Source organism: Diplotaxodon limnothrissa, linkage group LG11 (genome assembly GCF_057381915.1).
Source record: "Diplotaxodon limnothrissa isolate DT_005_m linkage group LG11, D_limnothrissa_male_GT1.1, whole genome shotgun sequence".
Classification (NCBI taxonomy): Eukaryota; Metazoa; Chordata; class Actinopteri; order Cichliformes; family Cichlidae; genus Diplotaxodon; species Diplotaxodon limnothrissa.
In genome coordinates this window covers 37471531-37495783 of record NC_140606.1, presented here as the reverse complement: position 1 = coordinate 37495783, position 24253 = coordinate 37471531, and the positions used below count along the sequence as shown (strand labels likewise).

The following is a 24253-nucleotide window of genomic DNA, read 5'->3' as shown; positions in this document are numbered from 1 at the left end:
AAAAAAGTTTTGACATCGAAATAAAAGAATAATATTGTGCAATGGTGAAAAAAAATAAACTGGGGGAAAAAAGGTGAGATGTTCACTGAAGCTGAGCAGTAAATACAGGGAAGGCTTCTCCACATTGACAATAGGTCAAAGTTCATGTACTTATAAAATACCCCACATACTGAGTGATGTTTTTCTTGGGGATTAAATACATATTTCACTCAATAAAACTATTATATAGTGTTTTTTCTGGACTTTTGATTAATTATTTGGGCTCTTTCCATTAAAATGAAACTGAATTTTGGTCTCTAAGCTTGTGAGTCTGAGGCTTATACAAGAAATGTTGCACAGTTAAGCTGTACTAAGAAGTGGGAAAATGTCCTTTACCCAAACAAAAAGAAATCCTCCTGAATAAAAGAAGGTCCATAAGGGATTAGTGTCAGAGGCCAGCTTAAAGCCAGCGTGCATGATGGTGTTGTTTCACGTCAATGAAAAACCATGTAGAAACCTAGATCCATCCCTGAAACTGTGTTGTAAACAAAGGATTTGTGTAAGTGGTAATTTTCTTCTACCCCTCAGGAGAATCACACATATTTAGCCAGACTTTGTTAGTTCTATTACCTCGCTGTCAAATCTTGCGCTTCAATGTAGCTGCTTCATTGTTACAGGGCGGCTCGTCTCTTATTGTATCGTCTCCTCTACTGAGTAAATAAATAATCTACAACAGTTGTCTCCTCAGTTTCCTAATGCTTACAGGGTGAATAGATTGAATGCTTACAGATTAAACAATAAGAGAAAAAACACTTTAAATTGTTTTAATTTTTAATCGTAATCTTACTGACAAACACGCATAGCTTGTTAACAGAGTGATCCTTGCACAGAGCTTAAAAACAGCTTGGAGGAGAATGTGCAGACAGGACGGTGTGAACAGTGAGCAGCTGGCCTGGGAAGGAAAATAAAAGTTTATATAATGTACTGAAGCGTGAGGCTGTCAACACTGGAAGGAAAGCTATAATCCCAAAAAATGCAGATATTGTGAACTAACGTCATTAGTTTTCCAAGAATCAGACAGCAAGAAGTATTTACTTAAGTGAATTTCTAGTAGCCCAACTTTCCAGTAATGACCATTACCAGAAAGGAAAACAGATGTAAATTCTTACTGTTGACAGCAGTTTCATTTCTGTCTGTAATTATAGTGAATCTATCCCCCTGCTACAATACAATTAGTTACTAGAGAAAATTTTGACCCTTCTGCAGGGTTACTGGAGCTAATCTGGATATGTGCAGCAGCTTCTTGTTCCCTCCCTCAGATGGCCAATGCAGATCCATCTACTACTCTCCTTTCAGGACTGATACCAGCTCTCCACTCTCCTTCAGCTCCTTGACAATGTCCAAACCACCGATAAGCTCTCCTTTCACGTAGAGCTGAGGGTAGGTTGGCCAGTTAGAGTAAGTCTTGAGCCCCTGCCGCACTTCTTCATCCTGCAGGATATCAAAGGTGTCATAATCCACCCCAGTACCGTTCAAGAGCTCCAGTAACTGCCTGCTGAAGCCACATCTGGCAGCCTCTTTCTTGCCCTTCATGAACAGCATGACTGGACTCTGATTGATGATGGTCTTCAGTCGGTGCTCTAAGGTGACAGCCTTCGGGCAGGTGTTCTCCAGCTCTCCGGACTCAGCCAGTTCCTTCACTATGTCCAGTCCTCCCACCAGCTCCCCGTTCGCATACAGCTGGGGGTAGGTGGGCCAGTTGGAGTAGGTCTTCAGCCCCTGTCGGACCTCCTCATCGGACAGGATGTCGAAGCTGCTGAACTGGATTTTGTGCTCTTTCAGCAGCGCCACTATCTGTCGGCTGAATCCGCAGCGGGTCTCCTGGGGTGACCCCTTTATGAAGAGCATGCAGGGGGCGGCGTTAAGCAGCTTCTTCAGCCGCTGGTTCAGATCTGCGCCGCTGCCCTCAGCGGCTCCACCGGGACCCTCGCTCACCGCGAGGCGCTGCACTTTCTTAGTCAGTTCCGGAGCGTGGGCCCCGTCCAGACTGTCCACTTTCTCTCCCCCCTTGAAAAAAAGGAAAGTGGGGACGGAGGAAATTTCATACTTCTCCGACACCTCCGGGACCGCTTCCGCCTCCAGCTTCACGAACGTAGTGTGCGCATGTTCTTTGGCTAGTTCGGCCATCACCTCGTTCATTTGGCCACACTGAGGAGCCCACGCCGCTTGGAAATGCACCACGGTCAGGCATTTTCCAGCTTTGGCTAAGAAATCTTCAAACTGCTGTTGGGTAGTCGCCTCCACGAGATTCGCCATTTTTCTTTCCTTTCACCCTCTGCACGCGCAGTGGTTCCGGTGCCGCCTAGACGTCATATCCGCGTAGCCTGGCAGTTTCTGGCAAGTACCAGAGAAGCTACAGGGAAGTCGTTTGCATGCTAGCTGATGATAAGAAAACAGCTGCATACACTGGATACGTCGAGAGGATAGTAACTTTTAAGGTAACTGTTTAACGACACGGACTTAATTAAAACTAAATTTCACACTGTCTCGGATTGCTATGCTAATTTTAACGTTCCGTTTTAGTAGCATTAGCTAGTTAGCTCAAAGTTAGCTTCGTTCGTGACGTCTGCCAGGTTTCCAAGTTAAGCAAAGCTAATTCATGCTAGCAAACCTTTGGCGGCTAAGTAAGCTACTGTTACATGTAATTTCTGTTAAATAGAAGTAGAGTCAAATACCACAGTTCTAACAGTTAAATTAATAAAAGGCTTAAATAAAGACAATGCAGGTCGGTGTCTGGCCCAGCATGAAGCAGCCTCGGTTCCTCGGCTAACTACTCAACATTACGATGTTACCGAGCACGCAAAGTCCAAAACAACAGGAGCAAGTGTTTAGCTGATCGGACTCAGCTGTTTCCTTCGGTTTTACATCGGTGGTTTGTACAAAAAATCGTTGCATGTTTTTGTTGTTGGTTTTAAGGAACATGCAACTGAAGTTTTCTGCACCTGCGGGTGGCACTACTTTCTTTATAAATTCATATTCAAGACAAGTAAGATGGTGGCGAAAAAATATTATTTAGGTAAACATTTCAAACGAAATGAGAGGGGAAAACAAGACACACCTTATCCTTACAACCATGGTATAAGCATAATGCATCTTCTGCTTATTTTCAAGGCTTTGCAAATCCGGTGATAATAACTAGTTTGTTAATACGCATGAAAATTATAACATACTTACATGACATATGACACTGTGTTAAAGTTTAACAACAATTAACTCAAAATGCAGAAGTAGTGTCTGAAAAACTATGGAGTCCCAATAATCCAGTAGCCTGTAAAATCACCCTTAGCATCATTACATTGAAGTAATGGTTTTCTGTAAGACATTATCAGTTTCTCACATATCTTCTCCTACGTGTTACATTGTCTACTATTACCATGACCTTGATCACAAAGCATGTGTGTTATGTGTAAATGTGTCCTTTGAAATAGGGCTGTTTGATATAACGATATATATCGGATGACGATATAAAAACGTCTATCGTGTCATTTTACACTAACGTTTGTTTCGTGGTGTCGCAAAATAAACTGTTTACGGCAATATTTTTTTCATCGTTTTGATGGTCACTGTATGGCTATATTAATTTCTTACAATTCTCTCTTTCTCTTATATTTAATATAACCACACTATAGACGGACAAGCGCCTGTTTTTATGCGTGTCCGCTTGTTTATGTTCCACATAAACCTTTCACAATAAAGCTCAAGATCCTGTTGAGACTTTTCAAAATAAACCGAATCACGTGAAAGAGCAGATTATTTACGAATGAGAAGTAAAAAAGCTAAAAATAAATAAACCTTAGACTCAAACGTTAGTCTTTCTGAGATTCACAGAATTTACAGAAAATGTTACATTTTTGTGATTTATATCGTTATCAACGATAGAATTCTTATATCGGGATATCAGATTTTGGTCATATCGCACTGCCCTACTTTGAAAAACTAAGTACACACATGATTCAGTAGCTTATTGAAACACCTTTACCAGCATCAGCTTGAAGTAATCTTTATCTGTATGATATTATCAGTCTCACTCTTCTTTACATATGGTTTGTGCTTCAGTTCATTGAGATAGGCAGGCATTCATTTATACAAAGCTCTCCTGTCAATTACATCAGATTGCAGTATGAACTTTAGATTTTGTTTTGGTTTGCTCATTAAAACACCTTGATTCTTTTCTTTTTCAGCTGTTCTGTTGTAGACAAGAGTTAGTTATTGAAAAGATGCCCTCGTATTTGTCTCTAGAATACTTTGACATACAGAGAAATTTATGATCCACTCACTGACTGCAGGTGCCCACATCCTAGACTGCAAAACAAGCCCAAAACATCACCCCTCCACCACATGCTTGACAGTTGGTATAAGACGTTTGTGCTGATATGCTGTGTTTGGTTTAATCCACTGCCATGTGTATTATGGCCAAGTATCTCCACAATTGTCTTGTCTGTCCAAAGGACACTGTTCTTGTAGTTTGTTCAGATGCAAGTTTGCAAATCTAATTGTGTTAGAGAGAGATGGCTATGGCCATTTTTGTCAGCTTGTTCAGTCTTTTAATAAATTTACTATCATGAACTTTAACATTTAAAATGATAAGTGAGGAAACGGTATTTTGCCACATTAGTGCCACAACATCATGAGTGGTCCACCAATAAAGAGGAAAATAACTGAGAAAACAGTAGTAGAGGAAAAATTACTGTTAATAAATAAAATAGTTAAATATTGTTAGTTATTATTACAAGAGGATGCACATATTTTTGAAAAGAAAAGTATTGTAGTTAACATTTTATGGTGGTTTTGTTTTTTTTTAGTTTTGCTATAGGTCGATACAGTGTTTTGCTTCCTTATGTTCTACATTTCTGAATATATATATTTTTTACCTATGAGTTACAACAACCACAATATTTTGTAGCTATTTTGATATATTCTTTTTACATTTTATAGACCCTGTGAGTAAACATTAACACATTAATTGAGAATAAACATTATAATTGGCCATAGCTGTAGGAGCAGTACCAGTTGGTAATTACTGGCTGGCACATCAGGTTTTTACAGACCCTTTGAGTCAGCAAGAATCAAATGACAAAAGATATGTTTGTGATAATTTAAGTGAGAGTCTTTGTTTTATACTGTAAATTGTCCTAATTAGTCCCAAATGTTCCATTTGACATCTCACAGAGATGTTTAAAAGTAGATGTTTATGTTAAGAAAGAAATATGAGAGGATTTCAAATCATCAAAGTGTTTAAACTCTCACATAACAGTCATCATATTTACCTTAAGAATCCAGTTTCAGCTGAGCTATAAACACTGGAAAATACATCTTTCTGTTACAGGAACACAATGGAAGAACAAACTGCTGACATAGAGGTGACGGTGAAAACATTAGACTCCCAGAGCAGAACCTACACTGTTGGCGCTCAGGTAAGTACACGCATTGCAAACTCAGGAGGAAATTCTCAGTCTTAGTTCATCTTTCCTGTGGCGTTACTCATGTCTGTTCAATCTTTGTTGTAGCTGACGGTGAAAGAGTTCAAGGAGCACATTGCCCCATCAGTGGGTATACCAGTGGATAAACAGAGGCTGATCTACCAGGGCAGAGTGCTGCAGGACGAAAGGACTCTGACAGACTATAGTAAGCAAATAAAGAATGAAATGCAGAACTAGATTGTCACTTGTTGGTCTTTGTACTTCCTCTTGGAAAGTAGGAAATTAGTTTTTTGGGTATTTGGTATTACACAGAGAATGAATTCTTAACATTTTGGTTACACTTGGTTACAGATAAATTTGAATTTACTATGGTGTTTCAAGAGTTGCTGCTGCTTTTTAAAAAGATTTGTGTTGATGATGTGGGCCATTGCTGAAAAAGAATGTAACAGCTATGTGTAATTAACTGCAAGATGTATTTGGCAGAAAATGAGTGTCATTTTGATAATCAGTTACAATGTTCTCCACAGAATCCAGTCGTATATGATAAATTATATGTTGGTAGAGCTGGGCGATAGAACGATAACGATATGTATCGCGATATAACTTTTACTCGATAGAGAAATTAAGCTATCGCGATAGACCTCGCCGCTCTTGTCCTCTTTAAAAAAATAAAAAATAAAAAAAAAAAGGTCAGCCAATCCAAATTAAGTAGCGCAGAGCCGAACCAATCACAGCCGCAGCGTCACGTCGCGTGACTTGTTACGTACAGCACAAGTGCCAAGCCACACGTGTGTTTGTTTGGGAAGCAGCCAGCGGGTAATGGAGCCAGCGCGTAATGGAGGAAATGAGTGTGCCGACTAGAAAAATCAACCGAGCGTGACCGAAGAGAAAACAGATGATGGTTGCAATGCCGGAGAGATTGTCGAACGGAAGAGCCATAGAAGCTCCGTAGTGTGAAGGTATTTCGGCTATTTCAAGTCTGACAAAAAACAGAGTAGCGTGCACTGTAAATTGTGCCGAAAGCAAGTCTGGAAATACAATAAAGCGGTGCATGCGTCACACTGTGCGCCACGTTATTGTTTCGGTGAAATGAATTTCTACAATACTGTTACTGTTAATTCTACTCTCTGCAGTGTTTAAATGCTTACATATACACACAGTTACTGTCCCTCCACACATACGACTCGGTTCTGCTTCTGTGCCCCAGCTTTGTTTACTTTTTCCCACCGAGGCTTCTAGACTTCTGATTGGCCAACATTTCTGCACGGTTAGGAATCTAGCGCCACCTGCTGCTTTGGCATGTTCATAGCAGCGTTTTCCTTCATTTCTGCCTTTATGTGTGGACGGGATTATTTTTTAAAAAGAAAACGGAAAATCTCTGTTTTCAAAAATACCCGTGTACGTGTGGACGTAGCCTCAGTCTCTGACTGGAAGCGCTAATTCGTCATTCGGCTTTTGTCAGACTAAAGTAACTGTTAAAACTGTTTGAAAAGCTCAGCTATACAACAAGGAGAGATTGAGAATTTCCTTTTAGTTCTCAGTTTATTTGATATTGACAAAAGTTAGTCATTTTTGTCTGTTCTTCTGTAAAACAAACTAAGATTTATTTTTAGAATTAATATTTTGTTTCTAAGTGGAATTGACAATTTAGTCTGTTTCGTTTGTTCTATTTTGAAACTTAAACGCTTTAGCGGCTGCCTTTTGTGTAGTTTGCAATATTTGCCTTTATCTATCTGAAAAAGTCTCATGTTCCTTAAGTACATCTACCCTGTTGAACTTATTATGGGAAATAAATATTTAAATAAAAACAAGCTGCTGATTATTTCACATTTTACTTGTGAGCAACGGCACATTTAAATCTTACAAATATAGTTATTTGGCTTATATCGTGATAGATATCGTTATCGCCTGAAATGAAAAAAACATATCGTGATATGAAAAAATCTCATATCGCCCAGCTCTATATGTTGGTCAGTACTGGTCTTTTATGCTGAAGAGAGCTCAAAGTGAAGCTGTCAGTTTAGCTGTTAAGCTACAGTCCTATCCCCACTTATGGCCACAAGCTGTGAGTAGTAACTGAAACAAATGGCTGAAATGGGCTTGCTCTAAAGGATTTCTTAGAAATGTGTTGAAGAGCTTCATCACTCAGGAGGGGATCAGAGTAGCACTGCTACCCCTCTGCATTGAAAGGAGCCAGTTCAGGCATCTGACCAGGCTGCGTCCTGAGCGCCTCTTAGGTCAAATGTTTTTGGCCTGTCATAGCAGGAAAAGCCCTCCAAAACAAACCCAGAATGCACTGGAGAGATTTTCTTTTTTTTTTTTTTTTGGCTTGAAAATGCCCTGATGCCACATGTTCCCCCCCAGAAGACATGGAGAGGGAGAGGACTGGGCTCCTGGTTAGACTGCTACCCCCCGACTCAGACAAGCATCATATCTATCTAGTAGACAGTCGAGCAGCTAGCAGAATACCTGGGTAGTGCATTCAAGTAGAGTCTCCGTGTTAGAAATGCGATTTTTTTTTTTTTTTTTTTTTTTTTTTTTTTTTTTTTTTCTCCTTGAAGTATGATTGGAGATGTGTAACTGTATATGACTCTCTCTACCAGATGTGGGTGGGAAAGTGATCCACCTGGTGGAGCGAGCGCCCCCTCCACCCTCACAGCCCGGCTCAGGGTCAGGAGGCTCTTCAGCTGAGAGTGGGCCATCTTCTTCCTCCCAGGGAACATCGCAAGTGCCTCCACACGATCGCAACGCTAACAGCTACGTAATGCTTGGCACATTCAACCTCCCTGTCAACATCATGGATCCCCAGCAAATACAGGTTGGTCTGCTTTATCTTCTCAAGTTATACTTATGGTCCAATGTCACATGCAAAGGTTCAGATATAACCAAAGGGTGATGAAAAGCAACTCAGAGAACTGATGTTATTATTCCATTACTGATTACTACTGATTATTATGACATCTAGCAGAGAGATCCTCTGCTTTGAATTTAACGTCTATATGCAATATTCCCTCTGTTGGTTTCTCTTAATAATGTTTTCATTTTGGTCATTCTATCCCTGAATCTCTTCATATAGATGTCAGTCCAGCAAATGGTGTCCAGCATGGGAGAGAATGCCAGGAATGCCAGAGTCACAACCAGCACTGGGGTGAGAGTTTGCATGTTCTCCCTGTGTGGTACACCGCCTTCCTCCTGCACCCCCAAATCATGGATGTTCAATTAATAGTTGATTGACAATTAGTCAGAAATATAAAAGTACAGTCCTAATCCAAAAATTTTTGGTAACTATGTAAAAATGTAAATAAAAGCAGAATTAAATAATTTGCAATTTCATTACATATCAGAATGTTAAACTGAGAAAATGTTTACTCGTTTTAAATTTAGCAACAACATGTCTCAGAGAAAGCTTAGAAAACATGGCCTTGAAATCTAGGACTATGTTACTGCTGTGGAGGATTCCCTCTTCTTTTAACAAGAGTCCATAAACATCTGGGAATGAGGAGACTAGCTGCTGCAACCATGCCGGCTCATGTCATATTTTTTTAATGGTTTTCTAATGGTTTTATTTGCTGAAAGGCCTGAACTGCAGACAGACCAGTTCAGCACCTGGAACTTCCTGCTATTAAACCTTGTTGTTGTAATACATGCAGCATGCAGTTTAGAATCATCTTGCTGAAACAGGCTTTCCCTGAACAAAATGTCATCTGGCTGGAGGCAAATGTGTCTAACACCTGTATATACTTTTCAGCATCATGATGCCACAGGCACTGATGCAGCCCTGTGATGCTGTTCTCTAATCAGTTAAACTAATTAGTTGCAAAATGTTCCTCCAGCTGTCTCTTTTTAGTACCATTTACTTTTCCAGCCTTTTTTGTCCCCACTCAACTTTTTTTTTTCCATTATTTTAACAACACATTGCTGCTGCTAAATTAGTGAATATTTTCCATGAAATTGTGTCTCAGTTTGAATATTTGATGTGTTTTCTATGTTCTGTTATGGATAAAGTATGGGCTTAAGAAATGTATTGCATTCTGTTTTTGTTTACATTTCACACAGTGTCTCAACTTGCTGGAATTGGGTTTGTAGATGTAGTGCTTAAAGCGTATAAAGTAAAACCACGTATGGTTAAATAAGGCTTTTAGTCTAAAGCATTGTAACTGTAACATTGTTTTAACTTCATCCTAATGATGCCATAATAGTACACAGCTACACACGACACTGAATTGTTTTGTTTATTGTCACCTTTCCTTCTTTGTTACAGAGCAATGGGTCTGTGAATGTGCACATTGATATGGACCAGCCAGTGCAGAGTGAGCCAAGGCTGAGGCTGGTCTTAGCTGAGAACCTGCTGAGGGACATCAATGATGTCATCCAACGAATGGAGGTGAGCACTTATCCCCCCCAAATACCTCAGTAGAGAAACTCTGCCTTTCTCAGTAACAGTTCTGTTGCTTTCTTGTGTCGGTTTTCAGGGTCGACCAACTGACTCGTCCTCTCAAACAGAGACAACCGATGCTGCTTCTGCCGCTGCTCCCCCTCCTCCATCATCTTCCTCCACCACCTCTACTCCTTCTCCCTCTGCTCAGCCCATGGACACCTCCCCACCTCCAACAACTCCCCCACCTCCACCCTCCTCTTCAGCTCAATCTGAGGGACCAACACCGCAACCTGGACCCAAGTGAGACAAAATCTAGCTTGCTAACTCAGATTTCTACAAAGGTCAAACTGTGCATTTATTTCTCTGTATGTCTCTGTCATGATGTGTAATTCTAATTAGTCTGCCTTTCTTTCCTCTTTCAGTCATCCCAGCCCGGCTGAACTGGCAGAGATGCTGTCTGAGCTGCGGAGGGTTGAGGAGAGACTGCAACCATTCATCCAGAGAGCTCACACCATCCTCGAGACAGCCACCACGGCAGAATATAACAACAATACAGTAGGATTCAAACAAAAAACAATTTACTGGAAATCTTTACTATACATTGTTAATCAGTGCTTTGTATAACAGATGCTTTGATACTTATAAATCCTTGTTTAGACGAATAACCAGGGATGCATTGGTTGACCAAGCGGGTGTCCTTAATGTTAGACACTGGGGAAATGGATCATTGCAGCTATCACTGATGTTAACCGGTTTACAATTAAATGAAAAACTGTAACAAAAACAACAAAGTGAAAACAGAATTGAAAATACTGCATCACCAATATTTGATCTAGCTTTTTGAGTCAGGATCAGACTGATAGCTGATCCAAATATCAAATCAGTGCATCCCTATGATGAAAAATGTAAATTGTAAAATGTTTTTGGGTGTTTGTCAATATATCCGGGTATCCCATTTAAGTACAGTGTATGTATGGGAAACACTGCTGATACTAAGACTTCATATATATGATAGATGATTAGTAGTAACATTGACTAAAGTAAGTGAAACCTGCAAGTTACTTTAAACAGTCAAAAACCCATAACTCACTCTGCGGACTTCATACTCAAATGTGGTGTCCTTTAAAGCTCCAAAATCGTCCCTCTCTTCCTCTGACAAGTGCGTCAGAGTTATGCTAATAAATTGCAATTAGACAAACAACAAATTAAAAAAAGAAAATGATTAGAAACTCTGGAGAAAATAAAATAATTATATTGACACATCATCATAGAAATAATACGAATAAGACTAAAATAAAATTAATAAAGAAATGTTGGATAAAGTACACTAAGAAGATGAGACATGACAGAATAACATGTAAAGTATTCAATAAGCTCTAATTGGTTAGTAAAGTAATGCTCTGGTAGGTAGAATGTAAAGATTTCAAAACCCAAACAATAAAATAAGTAGAAGCAGGTAATTAAAAATAAAGTAAATGTGATCTCTATACAGTGTCCTTATATTTGAGATGAGGTAAGATTTCAACAAGATTGGTTTCTTTCCTGCTACAGGAGAGAGAGGAGGACCAGCGAACACTCGCCCTGACGTGGGAGTGTCTGCGTCTCCTTGGTAACACACTAGTAGCTCTCAGCGACCTGCGATTGAACCTAATGAGTCCCGTCCCCCGTCACCTGCATGTAGTCCGGCCATTTTCTCATTACACCAACCCGGTCTCCCTTCCTGGAGCTATGCACCACCACATCCCAGTGCAAGTAAGTCAATGGAAGCAACTTTAGTCACTAAAGTGAAAATCTCTTAGGAAACCAGACTGACTGCTTACGTCTTCACCAACAGATGAACCTGGGTGCCACAGTGACTGTTGCGGCTAACAGCACTGAGGGACAAGCCACGCCCACTCAGCCGACCAGCCAGGCGGAACAGGCAGGTCAGGGACAGACCTCCCCCACACAGACTTCCCCGTCCAATCAGCAGGCTGGACAGGGACAGGCTGGCCACCGGGTCATCAGGATCAGCCACCAGGCAGTCCCGGTGGTCATGATGCAGATGAACACGGACGGTGTGTTGTCCCCTACCCGCCACTGATTGAATGCGCCATTCAAGCTGTGTGTGTCTGTCACTGCACTGGAGTTAAAGTTCCACATCTGCACTGCTGGCTCAAGCAGAGACCTGCAGAATGGGACTTTTAACTCGGGATTTACAAGCAAGATGGTCTTTCCAGTGTCTGTTACACAATGGCTCTGATAATGCAAATGTTACATTCATGAAGAGTCTGACCAGCTTTAACTGAGAGTGTTCTTGTTTGTGTGCAGGCCCAGGTGCAAACACGGCAACAGCTGGACAGCAAATGACTGGACAGCCAGGTATAGCATGTTTAAAAAATACTGCGTACGGCATTCCAGTGTCTTCATGTAAAACAGGTGTCAAACTCTGTTTCACTCAAGTCACACCAAGGGCTGGACATATATAGTTTACTGGCATGTTTCATTCATGTAAATTCTTCAACCATTCCACAAAAAACACCTATTAGTGTTACCGTATTTTCACGACCATAAGGCGCACTGTGCTAAAAGGCGCAGTCTCAGTTATGTGTGCCCTTACTATATTTAACACACACATAAGGCGCACTGGACCATAGGGCGCATACAAGTACCGTATGCGTATTTAAAAATAAAGCGGGAGCAAACCTGAGTTCGGTACCTTACTCACATTTCTATTGCCGGTAATCGTCATCATCAACAACACACAAGCATACAAGTGTGCGTATTTAAAAATAAAGCAGGAGCAAAACAAAGTTTGGTACTCACATTTTTATCATCAATCAAACCCATCGAAGTCCTCATCCTCTGTGTCTGAATTGAACAGCTGCGCTAAATCTCCATCAAACATGCCAGGTTCACTGTCTTCACTGTCAGAGTCACTTTCCGTACCGTGCGGCTCCTCGGAAACGATGCCGGCTTTTGCGAAAGCTCGAACAACAGTGCCAGCAGACATGTTAGCCCAAGCATCTACAATCCATTGGCAAATTGTGGCGTAACTCGCCCGGCGCTGCCTTCCACTCTTAGTGAAACTGCGTGGAAAAAACCACCTGGTCTCCTTACATACACCTCCCTCAGCCAGTCTTTCATCATTTCCTCATCCATCCAGCCCTTTTCATTTGCCTTAATGATGATTTCTGCTGGAAACTTCTCTTTAGGCAAAGTCTTTCGCTTAAAAATCACCATAGGCGGCAGTTTCTGTCCATTAGCATGGCAGCCAAGCACAACAGTAAAAGAAGACTTTTCGTGCCCCGTTGTGCGTATCGCTACCGTGCTGGTCCCCTGCTTCTCCACAGTGTGACTCACCGGGATGTCAAAAGTGAGCGGGACCTCGTCCATGTTTGTGATGTGGCTGGGTTGGATGTTTTTGTCGCCGATGTGTTTGCTGCAGTAGGAGCGGAAGATGGCCAGCTTTTCCTTATAATCCGCTGGAAGTTGCTGCGCTACCGTAGTCCTGGTCCGGATGGAAAAATGGCACCGTTTCATAAAACGAAAGCACCAAGACGGACCTCCTTGGAAATGTTCAATGTTCATCTCTTCAGCTAGTGAAACCGCTTTTAGCCGAATGGTGACCGTTGAAACGCTTCTCCCGCTCGCGCTTTGCTCGATGATCCACCGCTCGAGTCTTTCCTCCAACTCGGGCCACCTCGCCTTATGTCCGCGGAAACTCAGCTGCGTTTTCTTGACCTGCCGGAGCTTGTTTTCCAGCTTCCTCCATTTGCGAACCATCGATTCGTTAATCTTAAATTCTCTCGCCGCTGCTCGATTTCCATGTTCCTCCGCGTAGCTGATGGCCTTCAGTTTAAACTGTGCTTCGTAAGCGTGTCTCTTTGCCATTTTCAGGGTTGTTAAAACAACGATGTCCTGTTCTTTTATACAGGTATGTGCGATTGTCCCGGTATATACGATCAACGCCCACACTTCACCCTTTAACGTTCTCATGGTGTTCTCTACTACGTCCTCCTTACAACACATACGGCGCACCGCGCTATAGGGCGCGCTGCACTTTTTGAAGAAAATCTAAGACTTTTAAGTGCGCCTTATGGTCGTGAAAATACGGTAATAAAATTTTATTATATTTCATCTAACTAAACTTATCCTGCTCTAAAAGCAAAGTCATAGCTCATGAATTTTGTTGGATATATTTAAATCTTATGTGCCCCGTGTTTTAGTTTTTTACATGGCTGAACATCACTTCTCATTGGTTTAGGAAAATAAACAAAATCTGTGATCATGAAATTAATCCGTAAATTTTTGTGCCAGAAAACTGTCGCTGGAAAGATATAGACTCGCTGGTCTCCTACCTTGAGTGTTAAGTTAACTAGCTGGCTGAGACAGCAGAGACTTTAAACTGTTTAGGTTTATGTTCGCTACAGAGCTGTTTGGGCCAAAGTACTTTTAAAACCTAAAGTGAAAAAGTACCAAGAGCTGGGGTTGCCCACATGATGTAGAAAAGCTTTCTGTCCGCTTAATTTTTTTCCGTCATGCCGCAGTTCAAGTGGGATACTGAATATTGTTTTGAGAACGAAAGCCTTCGTTTGCTAACTGCTGAAAATCCTCTAAATACACTAAATTAAATCATGTGATGCTAATTCCCTGGCGTTTGTTTCACTCTTAGGTGCCCTCCCTCCTGATTTTATGAGGAATCTCATGCAACAAATCAGCCAATATGCTGCTGCCGTAGCAACCAGCGCCGCCACCGCAGCTGCCACCGGCCAACCAACCCCACCGCAGCCTACCCCTCCCAGCTCCACAGCCAGCTCCTCTGCCACGACCACATGCCCTAATACACCCAGCACCACTCCTACCGCTCCCCCGCCACCACCCAGTACTGGCCCCCAACCCCAGGCACGGGTTGTCTTCACCCGACCCCCGTTTGCACCCAACATGCCCCCTCCTGCCTTTGGTACCCGGGGAACCACCATAAATGTGAGGACTGCCATGCCAGGCCAGCAGCCGGGACAGGTGGGGATAATGCAGTGTGATGATTTCCATGAGATATTTAAGCATTATCAATGAATAATAATATGTTCCTCACAGGCTTTCAACCCCGCTGCTCTCAACCAGATGATTAGTGGACTGGTTGGACAGCTGTTGCTCCCTGGACAAATGGGTGAGATGATCTACTCAGTAAAGGAGACATATTAAACGTTTCTTTTCCTTTGTACTCCTGGATCTGTACGATGCTATCTGGGGTGTTTTTGTCAGGGTCAGGATCAAAGACATTTTGAGCAGATATTTCAGTGCATGCAACACTTTTAAAAGGCTTCAGAGTCTCAGTCATGTAGATGCTGTGTTCTTAATAAACAGACAACATCATTACTGCATTGTTGAAATTGGCAGACTACAATTAAAGACAGATTCTCTATTGTTTTACTGTTAAAAGTGCACAATATTACTTCAGATATTTTTTTAAACTGTTTGGAAAAAATAATTAACTATAATGACCTTTATTTAAATCTTCTTTTTATGAGGGGCAGCCAATCAAACCAAAGTTGGCTTAAAGAGAAGATGACATTCAAGGGGAGGAGTTAAAACAGCTTTTTCCACACAGGATGGATTGAAGGGTTCTTTCTCTTAGATAAGATAAATAAGCATTATTTTGAACCGTAAATCATGCAAAGCTACTTTAGTAAAGTTCATTAGTAAAAGCATATGTTTCTGTTAACATAGTCTTCAACAGTATTTTAGTTGTTTGTTTTGATTTTTTTGTTTGTTTGTTTTTTGCAGCTGGTCAAACGGTCACATCCTCTTCTTCCTCTACATCCACACCCACCTCTTCTTCCTTTTCCTCCTCTTCTCACACCTCTTCCTCTTCCTTTTCCTTCTCCACCTCGGGTCCAACACCACCTCCTGCTACAAACACTACTGCTGCCACCCCGAACCAAAACGAGACCAACAACAGTGAGCCCCAGCCTCAGCAGATGCCTTCAGACCTTGGCCAGCTTCTAGGTTCTCTCCTGGGGGTAGCTGGCGGCACTGGAAGCGGTGCGGCGGGGAACCCTTCAATAACTGTCACCACGTCTGGAGTCCCAGCCTTCATCCAGGGAATGGCTGAATTCATGCAGCAGGTAAGTGTTCCTGTCTTTGACAAGTGTGCACACAATGCACTCCACATGCAAATTACCTTTGGATTTGATCTGCACTCTGTTGTGCAAGAAATGAATACAAAGATGGAGGGATTGCCTTGTTGAAATATGTCCAAATTTAGATGATTGGAAACTGAATATATTCAAGCAAAAGAGCACTCAGAGAGCACAACTCTATCACCTCGATCTCTATTGGCTGTCAAGAGATTCCCGTCAAACATAAGGAGGAAAAAGGTTTTGGGGAACACACATAATTTTAAATGAGTTCTTATTCATCACAATATCTTCCAAGGGAAGGGCTGGTAGCAAGTGAGTCATGTGCAGTTCTTTCCATTTTCACAAGAATCAGCTGCATTTAAACTGTCACTAAACCCCAACATATTGTTTCCGTTTTATTTCTAGGCCTCCCAGCCCATCTTTTCACCACCCCCTCCTCCCCCTGGTACCACTCCAGCACCCGGGGCAAGGCCCAACCCAACACCTAATCCTGGCGCAGCAGCAGCAGCTGAAGCCCTCGACCCGGAGCTGTTCACGGGCATCGTTCGCGGTGTCCTCAGTACCATGATGGGTTCTCTGGGCCAAGGTCAGAACGACACGGAGAGCATCGCCCAGTTCATGCAGAGGCTGTCGCAGTCAACCAACATTTTCATCAGTCCCGAGGAACCAACGGGTAAGTAATAACCTGTATTTACTTATAATATCAGATACAGTCTCATTTATATATGTTGTCTCCCTCTTGATTGTGTACATTTTTTTTTTTTTTTTGTATCGTGGGTCCAGGGTTCTTTGGGGAGCTGCTGATGTTGGTGTGTCAGACTTTCACCATGTCCGACCTGGTGATGTTGCTTCATGGTCAGCACCAGCCTCTCAGCCGCATCCAGCCACAACTGGCCCAGTTCTTCAACCAGAACTACCTCAACGGCAGAGAGCCCACCGATCAGAACATTGCTGTCAGTACCACTCACCACAATCTGTATTATTCTTAGAATGTTGTTGGCAATTTTAGAGGTACTTCACAAGTAGACGCAGCTATTTTACTTCATAACATATCCCTCATTTTTGTTGGTTGTTTTATGTTTTTGTGAACGTGATCAATAATTGATGTTTTCTTTCCTTCTGCGTGTTGTCTTCTTTTTCTTTCACAGGCTGCTGCTGACAGTCTTGTCAATGAACTGGAGGAATATATCACTGAAAGCTTTGTAAGTCCTGCACTTACTCTCTTCTCATGACAACAGGATTTGATCAAGCACATAATTTAATTCCATAGATTGACTTTGCACATATCTGCATCTCATGCAGCCTGCAGATATTTGTATTAAAGAAAAGTTTTAAAAATTGTCATGTATGCTGTCAGTTTGAAATCCTTAAAAAACGATAAGAATATGAATTTGACCTTACACAAATTTGGAACCGGACACCAAAATCATTTCACCTGTTTTATTTATTTATTTTTTTAAACTGTCGAGGGAAAACATCGCATGCGTAACATCCATCAGAGCTCAGGCTGTGCTCGACTTTGACTAATATTAATGGGCTATTTTGTCTGATAGGCAAAGCAGATGTGAAGTATATAAAACTACTTTAATTTGCAGTAGATGAAGGTAGACAGTGTTTGGAATTGCTGATAGTAGCAACAAGTATTGAACTGGTATTCAGACTCATCAGTACTGAAGCACCTAGATGAAACAACTTGCTATCATAGCTAGCCTAGCTGCTATCGCGGATAAAGATTACGATTTATACCATTTGCATGTTTATGTTCTGTCTAGTCAGTCATGGCTGGCATGGCATGTAGTCTGGAGTGTTCAAACGAATTTTGCCACACTCAATGATAGGAAGATGGGATGTGATAACACTGTAGGTAAAACGTTAGTTGCTTGCAAACAGGGTAAGCAGCAGCAGACCTTGAGTCCGTTGCACAGCATTAGAGTAATAGCCAGTTATGTTAAAGTGCCATCTGCTTTTGATTGAAATACTTCTGAAGAGATCTTCTCCTTTGAAACCCAACAGAGAGAGTCTTCAGTCAGCGTGTTGGAGGGCGTTGATATCACCCAGACCAACATGACTTTCTTCAGACAGCAGCTGACTCGCATCGCCACACACATTCTGCGCTGCAATGGTAAACTCAACTTTAGCTCATTGTTTCCTCATTTTGTGTCGAACAGCAGCTTAAAGAGTTTATTTGTGGGAAATGTTATACTTGTAACTGCAATACATTCACTTTTTTTTATTATTCAATTTAAATTGTGTTTTCCAGATGAAACATTTGGGCCCCAGCTGTTACAGATGTGTAACCAGGCGTTGTTCGAGTGTCTTGCTCTCAACCTTCACTGCCTGAGAGGAGACCAGAGGGCTCTAACTGCTGTTATCAACCACCGAATTGTATGTACACAATTTCCACTCAGCAAGAAAAAATACTTATCACAAATGAAAGTAGTACATTTTGGTCAAAGAAGGTCAAATTTGGTGTTTTGTACAAATTCAATTTTATTTACACACATTTACAGGAGAAGTCACACAGAGGCGCTACTGAGTGCTTCTGACAGGAGACAGTTCCATTGTACTCTTATCTATATTTTTCTATCACTGCATCATCAATTAGCATCAACTAGTGTAAATTCTGAGCTATTACAGGTAAAACATACAGTTTACACATTATTTGAAACAGTTCAAGTTTAATATGGAGATCCACTGTTTAACAGTAGATATGAAAGTCAGAATTTAAACACACTTCAGAAGTACCGTACTGCACTTATTTACTCAAATTTTTTATTTAAAGTAATTTATGCAGAGAAAGTGTCATGTGCACTGTTATAAACTTAGAAGTAAAGAATGAAGAATTCAGCTGCTCTGTCATTTGATGTTAATAGAAATAGTCAGAGATATAAACTAAGAAAAGTGGTGTACTTTAACAATTTAAAGAGAGGATGTAACCTAAAAAGTCACAAAATACAGGAGAAAATGTGTCTGTGAGATAAAAAACTTTGTTTTGTTCCAGCGGAGGATGTCAAGTGACATCAGCCCCAGTCTGGTTAACTGGATGACCAGCATGATGACGATGAGACTGCAGGTGATTCTGGAGCACATCCCTATCACACAGGAGCAGATCCAGAGCTACATAGTCCACACACAGGTAACGCAGCAGACACAAACACACACACACACACACATGCATGTTAAATTTCTAATTCTCAGAATAAAATTGGACGTGATGGAAATTCAAGGAAAGCAAATCCCCATGCCTCACCTGCATGATGCAGCCGCTCAAGCTTCAGGCTGTTTTTGTAGTGTGTGTTTAGAGTTGTGTAACTGTAAATCATTTTTTGTGACTCACAGCAAACAAAATCCTGCAGTTACAGATAAATCTTTGCACGTTGCGACATATGTGTGCAGATCTGTACAAATTTCATGTAAGAAGACAGCCTGACTGAGCTATTACCAAACACGATATGAAAGATGGACACAGACACTGTGGTCATTGTGTAGAAGCCTCAAGCAGAGCATTTGCTGCTGTGTGTGTGACAAGCGAGGAGTGTATCTGATACATAAACCACACACCTGCACAGTAGCAGCTCATCACCCAATCCTGGAATACAGCAGCTTTATCCTCGTCTTTAACTTTAATTTGGACTTTGGACAAAGTGATCATCATGTTGTATTCAGTAAAAGTTGAGAATGGAACCATGAAGTCATCAGAGGTCATAGACTTCACTGGAAGCTCTCCCCCTGCTGGCCATGAGAAACAGTGCAGGCTTACTAAGATAATTAATGGCCTTGAACATCAAAAACATAACCATCTAAGTACAACATGAAACAAAACTGTGCAGCTAAATAGTTAAAATAACTTAAAATATTTTTAAGAAACTCTTCTGATATTAATAAAATCTTTCCAAGTGACATGAAGCAGATACTGACAAAGCAGGTCAGTCAAAAACTCTTTTCAAGCCTTTGCCAATAATTCATCTGCAATAAGACTCAGAATCTGGTTTTACTGTCCTTGTGTGTTTCCTGCAGTGCAGAGCACATGTGCAACATGCAGAGAGAGCAGTCCCTCTTATCTGATGGCTGCTCCATATCACATTTCTCTGAACTGCACGTCTGAAATGGCTAATAAATATTAATGATATTCTTTCACAGAGAGATCAGTCTTCTGCAGCTGGTGGCCAAGAGCCTGAACAGGCACAAAGTGCAACGGTAAGAATGGTGTGCGAGAGTTCAGAGGACCTTAGTTTGCCAGTTCTGGTCCTGTGTTTTCCTTTTAGTTTCCTCATGGTTTTGTTCTCCACCTCCAAAGATCGGGGACAACCTGTCACCAGCTGCAGCCACCACAGCAGAGGAGGCCATGTCGGTGTCGCAGGAGACGAGGGTGTCATCACGGGACACGAGGGTGTTGCCTGGGGACCTGGGAGCCTCAGGAGGAGCCGTGCCATTAGGTGGCGACATGGCAGCGGCGGGAGCGGAGGGAGGGAGGGAGGAGTCTGCTGGAGAGTCGGATGGCTGGGCTGCTGCTGTTCCTCCTGTAAGAGCTCCCTCCCACCGCTTTTTACTGCTTTAACTGTCATCTTTTTCCTCCATTTGGAAAAAGTGTTTAACTCTTTGTGTGCCTGCTTTACATTTACCGTGTGCTGTTGCTGTACTGGCACTAGTTTTTTGCTTAGCTGTAGTGCAACACAGTAACACAGCTGACCTAAACTATGACTCTGTCCTTTCAGCTACTTCTGCTTAATCCTTATATTCTCCGTTGTCTTTGTTTTAGGAATGGGTTCCCATCATCAGGTGTGATATAATGACTCAGAGGAAGATGAAGGCTCAGCCTCCATTGTCTGATGCATATTTGCATGGCATGCCAGCAAAACGCAGAAAGGTAATAAAATCAGGTGCAACTTTTTGTCATCACGTAAGAATTTGGCCTCTCTCCCTTTTCTTTATGCTGCATGTTTGTGTGTGTGATTTCAGACAGGACAGGGCAGTGCGGCCCTCCTCTCCCTCTCTGATGCAGTGAGTCAAGCAGCCAGGACGGCCGGAGTGAAGCCCATCACCTCTGCTGAACGGCTGCAGGAAGACCTGGAGACCCAGGAGGTGAAGGAAGCTTATTCAGAACAGGTAACCACATCTTACATAAACTGGCAAAAATCAAGCAGAGGCACATCGAACATTGTTCATGTTCATACTTAGCGCAGCTTTCATAGATCTGGAAAACTGCTGGGAAATCATGAGGAGGGCTTTTAAGAGCAAGGACAGGAAGGATGAGTGAAAGCACACCAGGATGATACAAAGGAAACTCACAGTTTAAATAATCCTGTAACATAATGACACTAAGATTAAAAATGTCCATCTCAATGCTAAACTATGGAGAAATGCAGCAGTGATGACTTGAATTTGTTTGACACAGTGGCTGCATCTGATCACACAGTTACAATGTCATGTTGTGACCCAGTTAATTGGCTTTCTAACGTTTTACAAGCTCACAAAACACTGTCTCAGAGAGCACCCTCTATGTTGCTGTTATGCAATTTAAAAACGTAACTGATCACAGGCCTTCTGGTGAAGAGGAAAATTGTGCATGCCACTTTTAGCAATCAGACCCCTGAAAATATTTTTCAGACCTCCCGGCACCAGAGTAGCTGCTTTTTTTCCTTTCCTGGTAACCGGCAATAAAGACAATTGTCCTGCAGGGTCAGTTCCTGCAGTTAGCACACACCAGTAAATTGGAGAGCTACTTCCTTTAGTAGAAAACTACTAGAGTGGTTAAAGCCGCTACTGCCAGACAGGCCTAGAGATGTGCTGGGAACCACACAGCACTAGGGAAAGATGTGTATTCTTCAATTAGTTGGTGAATGGTTGCTGGCACTCATTAGATGAAACTGGTTGCAAAGAGGTATACAGTCTGCAGTCACCTGTAGTTTGCTTGAAAGATGCCAATTCGTCTCCAAACACTCAGTAACTGCTAGTTAAATAGGAGTGACACTGTGACACGAACTGTAAACAGAGACTGTTTGCATTCAAAGTAAAAGTCTTACCTTTCATCACTCATCCAAGTCAGACTGTAGCTGAAGAAGTCACTTGGATGAGTGACAAAACATCACCTTAAACTCCACTATGACTGTAGCCTTTAGGGAAGCTGCTCACAGTCACACGACTGCCCGTTCACCTTCTTGACTGATGATGGAAGTCAATTGTTTTTCAGGTTAAAACAGACATCAAGAAACGAGTGAGGGAAGACCCGGATTTCAGCTCTCAGCAGTTCCCCAACGCACACAGAGCTTTCTCACCAGACTCATAATCACAAACACTGAAGCCGATTCCTCCTCCACCTGCTTTCCTTTGGGACTTTGATTTGACTACTAGTCAGCACAGCTTCACTCCCCGAACAGCCTGTCCACTTTTTCAACAGCTCTCTGACTAATGGCCTAGCGCTGATGTGGCTACTTCCCTAGTGCCTATTTATTGCTCTGTTTTAGTCCAACCTTTGCTGACAGAATGTTCTTCACTGAAAAAGGTGTTTCACCAGATTTAAGTTAGACTAAATCTAGTCACTCTAGTCTTGTTTGCTTTCTTTTTCCCCCTCGTGTCGCTTTGTTCATGCGGAGCCTGAATCCTCATTATTTAGCGGACTCTGGCCTTCCTGTCAGTACTCTTGAGCACAGGAGAAGACTTTCATGTGATGCTGTTTGGTACATGAATGTACAGTATGCTTAATAAAAATCTTGATAATTACAGTACAGTACTCTTTTCGTTCATATTTTTTAAGGAAAGAAGTTCCTAAAGTATTAATTCTACACTACGAAAATACTAAAGAAAAATCCTGTTTTAAAAAGGTTTAAGTACACTTGAGTATGAGTTTAAGTGTATCAGTACATTATTAAGTTGTGTTAATGATAGCCACAAAGTTGAGCACTTAACTACATTTTGCAGAATGCAACAATTGTAATATTCATGAAATGCTCATTTTAAAAGGAACAACATTTACCAAGTTAGTAAATAAGAGAAAACCACAGATCAATAAAATAAATGTATTGTGACTAAAAGCAGACCCTAAAAGAAAGACACAACTTAGAAAACCTGATAGGACTGAACTCTAAAATCCAAGGTTAAAAGGTGAGTTGTGTAGTGAGAAAAACGGTAAGAGATATAATAACCTACAAGAATAGCAAAAGTGCAAATACCCATGTGTCAAGAATGGGATTAAATGTTTTGTGTCCTTCAAACAGAACTGCTTTGTGGAAACTACCTGGAAAGTATTTACAGTATCATAAAAAAAACATAGCTGGATAGTGTAGTGGTAAAACTACACACCGGGAGGTGCAAGTTTGATTCCCACCCGGGGCGTCTGTAAGGGTCCTAACCCCCCCCCCCCCCCGAGAACCTTAATAGACAACACTAGTTATTCCAACATTTGGAAGAAGGGACTTTCACAGAGCTATAGATTGATGAGGTACAACACACATGCTACGACAAGGGGGAGCCAGGATGACAAGTTGGGGGGGAGATATCATCACCCGCAGATAGAAGAACTGACCTGAAAGACTGAAACCTGGATATATAAAATTTTTTATTTATAAACGTGTATCTAAATCTCACTATCATGAGTATAATAAAGTATAATAATAATAATAAATTAAAATAAAAATCCCGAAATGAAATAAATAAATAAAGGACTAAAATGAAATAAATGACCTGACTATTCTATAGTTTGCCCACCAGGGGGTGCTGAAGACCGGATGATACTTTGAAATACAAAGACTAGACATAAAAGATGGGTGTAAATACTACAGTCAGAAAAGAGAAGTAGCAAAATCATGCATCCCCTATAATCACCAGCAGGGGGCATCTTCTCTGGATGTGTAACTGTACAGAAGTCTGAGACAACACTGATGCTTCCCACATGATCAATGACCTCAATAAAATCCTGATGAGTTTATGGTCTCAATCACTAGTTTCGAGTGTTACCTAATACAGCACTGGTTTTATTTTGGAAACGAGTCCCATTAGAGTCCAAAAGGGTGCCGCGCAGGATGGGAATTAGGTCAGGCTTATCTTGTAAATGAAGACTTGATACTATAGGAGTGTACAGTGTCCTTTAGCAGTCCTGGAGACCAGTCCTTGCTCTGTCAGTCAAAATATGTGTGCTGTTACCAACAAATGATAAAAGCCTTTCCTAATTTAAAATGGAGCCTTTTAGCCACGCCTCATATTTTAGCATTTCTTCAGTTCTGGTTCCTGCACCTGGACAGGTTTGAGTTCACTGCAGATCCAGAGGATCTCAGTGTATCAGTCCATCACAGCCTATC

General features: G+C 41.6%; 2 protein-coding genes across 2 annotated transcripts; one reads left to right on the top strand and one right to left on the bottom strand.

Moving 5' to 3' along the window:
• Window positions 1-828: 828 nt before the first annotated feature.
• On the bottom strand, window positions 829-2305 carry glrx3 (glutaredoxin 3). Its single transcript, XM_085365970.1, has one exon. The coding sequence runs from the start codon at window positions 2293-2295 to the stop codon at window positions 1321-1323; it is 975 nt and encodes a 324-aa protein (XP_085222096.1). The 5' UTR covers window positions 2296-2305; the 3' UTR covers window positions 829-1320.
• A 78-nt stretch (window positions 2306-2383) lies between these two features.
• On the top strand, window positions 2384-22674 carry bag6 (BCL2 associated athanogene 6). The gene is made up of 25 exons (XM_085366699.1): window positions 2384-2477; window positions 5366-5453; window positions 5547-5664; window positions 8063-8277; window positions 8536-8607; window positions 9721-9843; window positions 9932-10137; window positions 10260-10392; window positions 11389-11589; window positions 11672-11894; window positions 12148-12198; window positions 14492-14838; window positions 14914-14986; window positions 15604-15944; window positions 16365-16632; window positions 16743-16912; window positions 17108-17161; window positions 17973-18081; window positions 18220-18344; window positions 18961-19095; window positions 20100-20156; window positions 20257-20481; window positions 20719-20826; window positions 20919-21065; window positions 22150-22674. Exons 2-25 carry the CDS (start codon window positions 5373-5375, stop codon window positions 22243-22245), a joined length of 3678 nt encoding a protein of 1225 aa, XP_085222825.1. The 5' UTR covers window positions 2384-2477; window positions 5366-5372; the 3' UTR covers window positions 22246-22674.
• Window positions 22675-24253: the final 1579 nt, after the last annotated feature.

Bases quoted from the DNA above. Each gene is read 5' to 3' on its own strand.
- glrx3 (XM_085365970.1), bottom strand. From the start codon at position 2,295: ATGGCGAATCTCGTGGAGGCGACTACCCAACAGCAGTTTGAAGATTTC.
- bag6 (XM_085366699.1), top strand. From the start codon at position 5,373: ATGGAAGAACAAACTGCTGACATAGAGGTGACGGTGAAAACATTAGAC. The intron at 9,844-9,931 runs GTGAGCACTTAT...GTCGGTTTTCAG, and splicing joins ATGTCATCCAACGAATGGAG to GGTCGACCAACTGACTCGTC. The intron at 20,827-20,918 runs GTAATAAAATCA...GTGTGATTTCAG, and splicing joins TGCCAGCAAAACGCAGAAAG to ACAGGACAGGGCAGTGCGGC.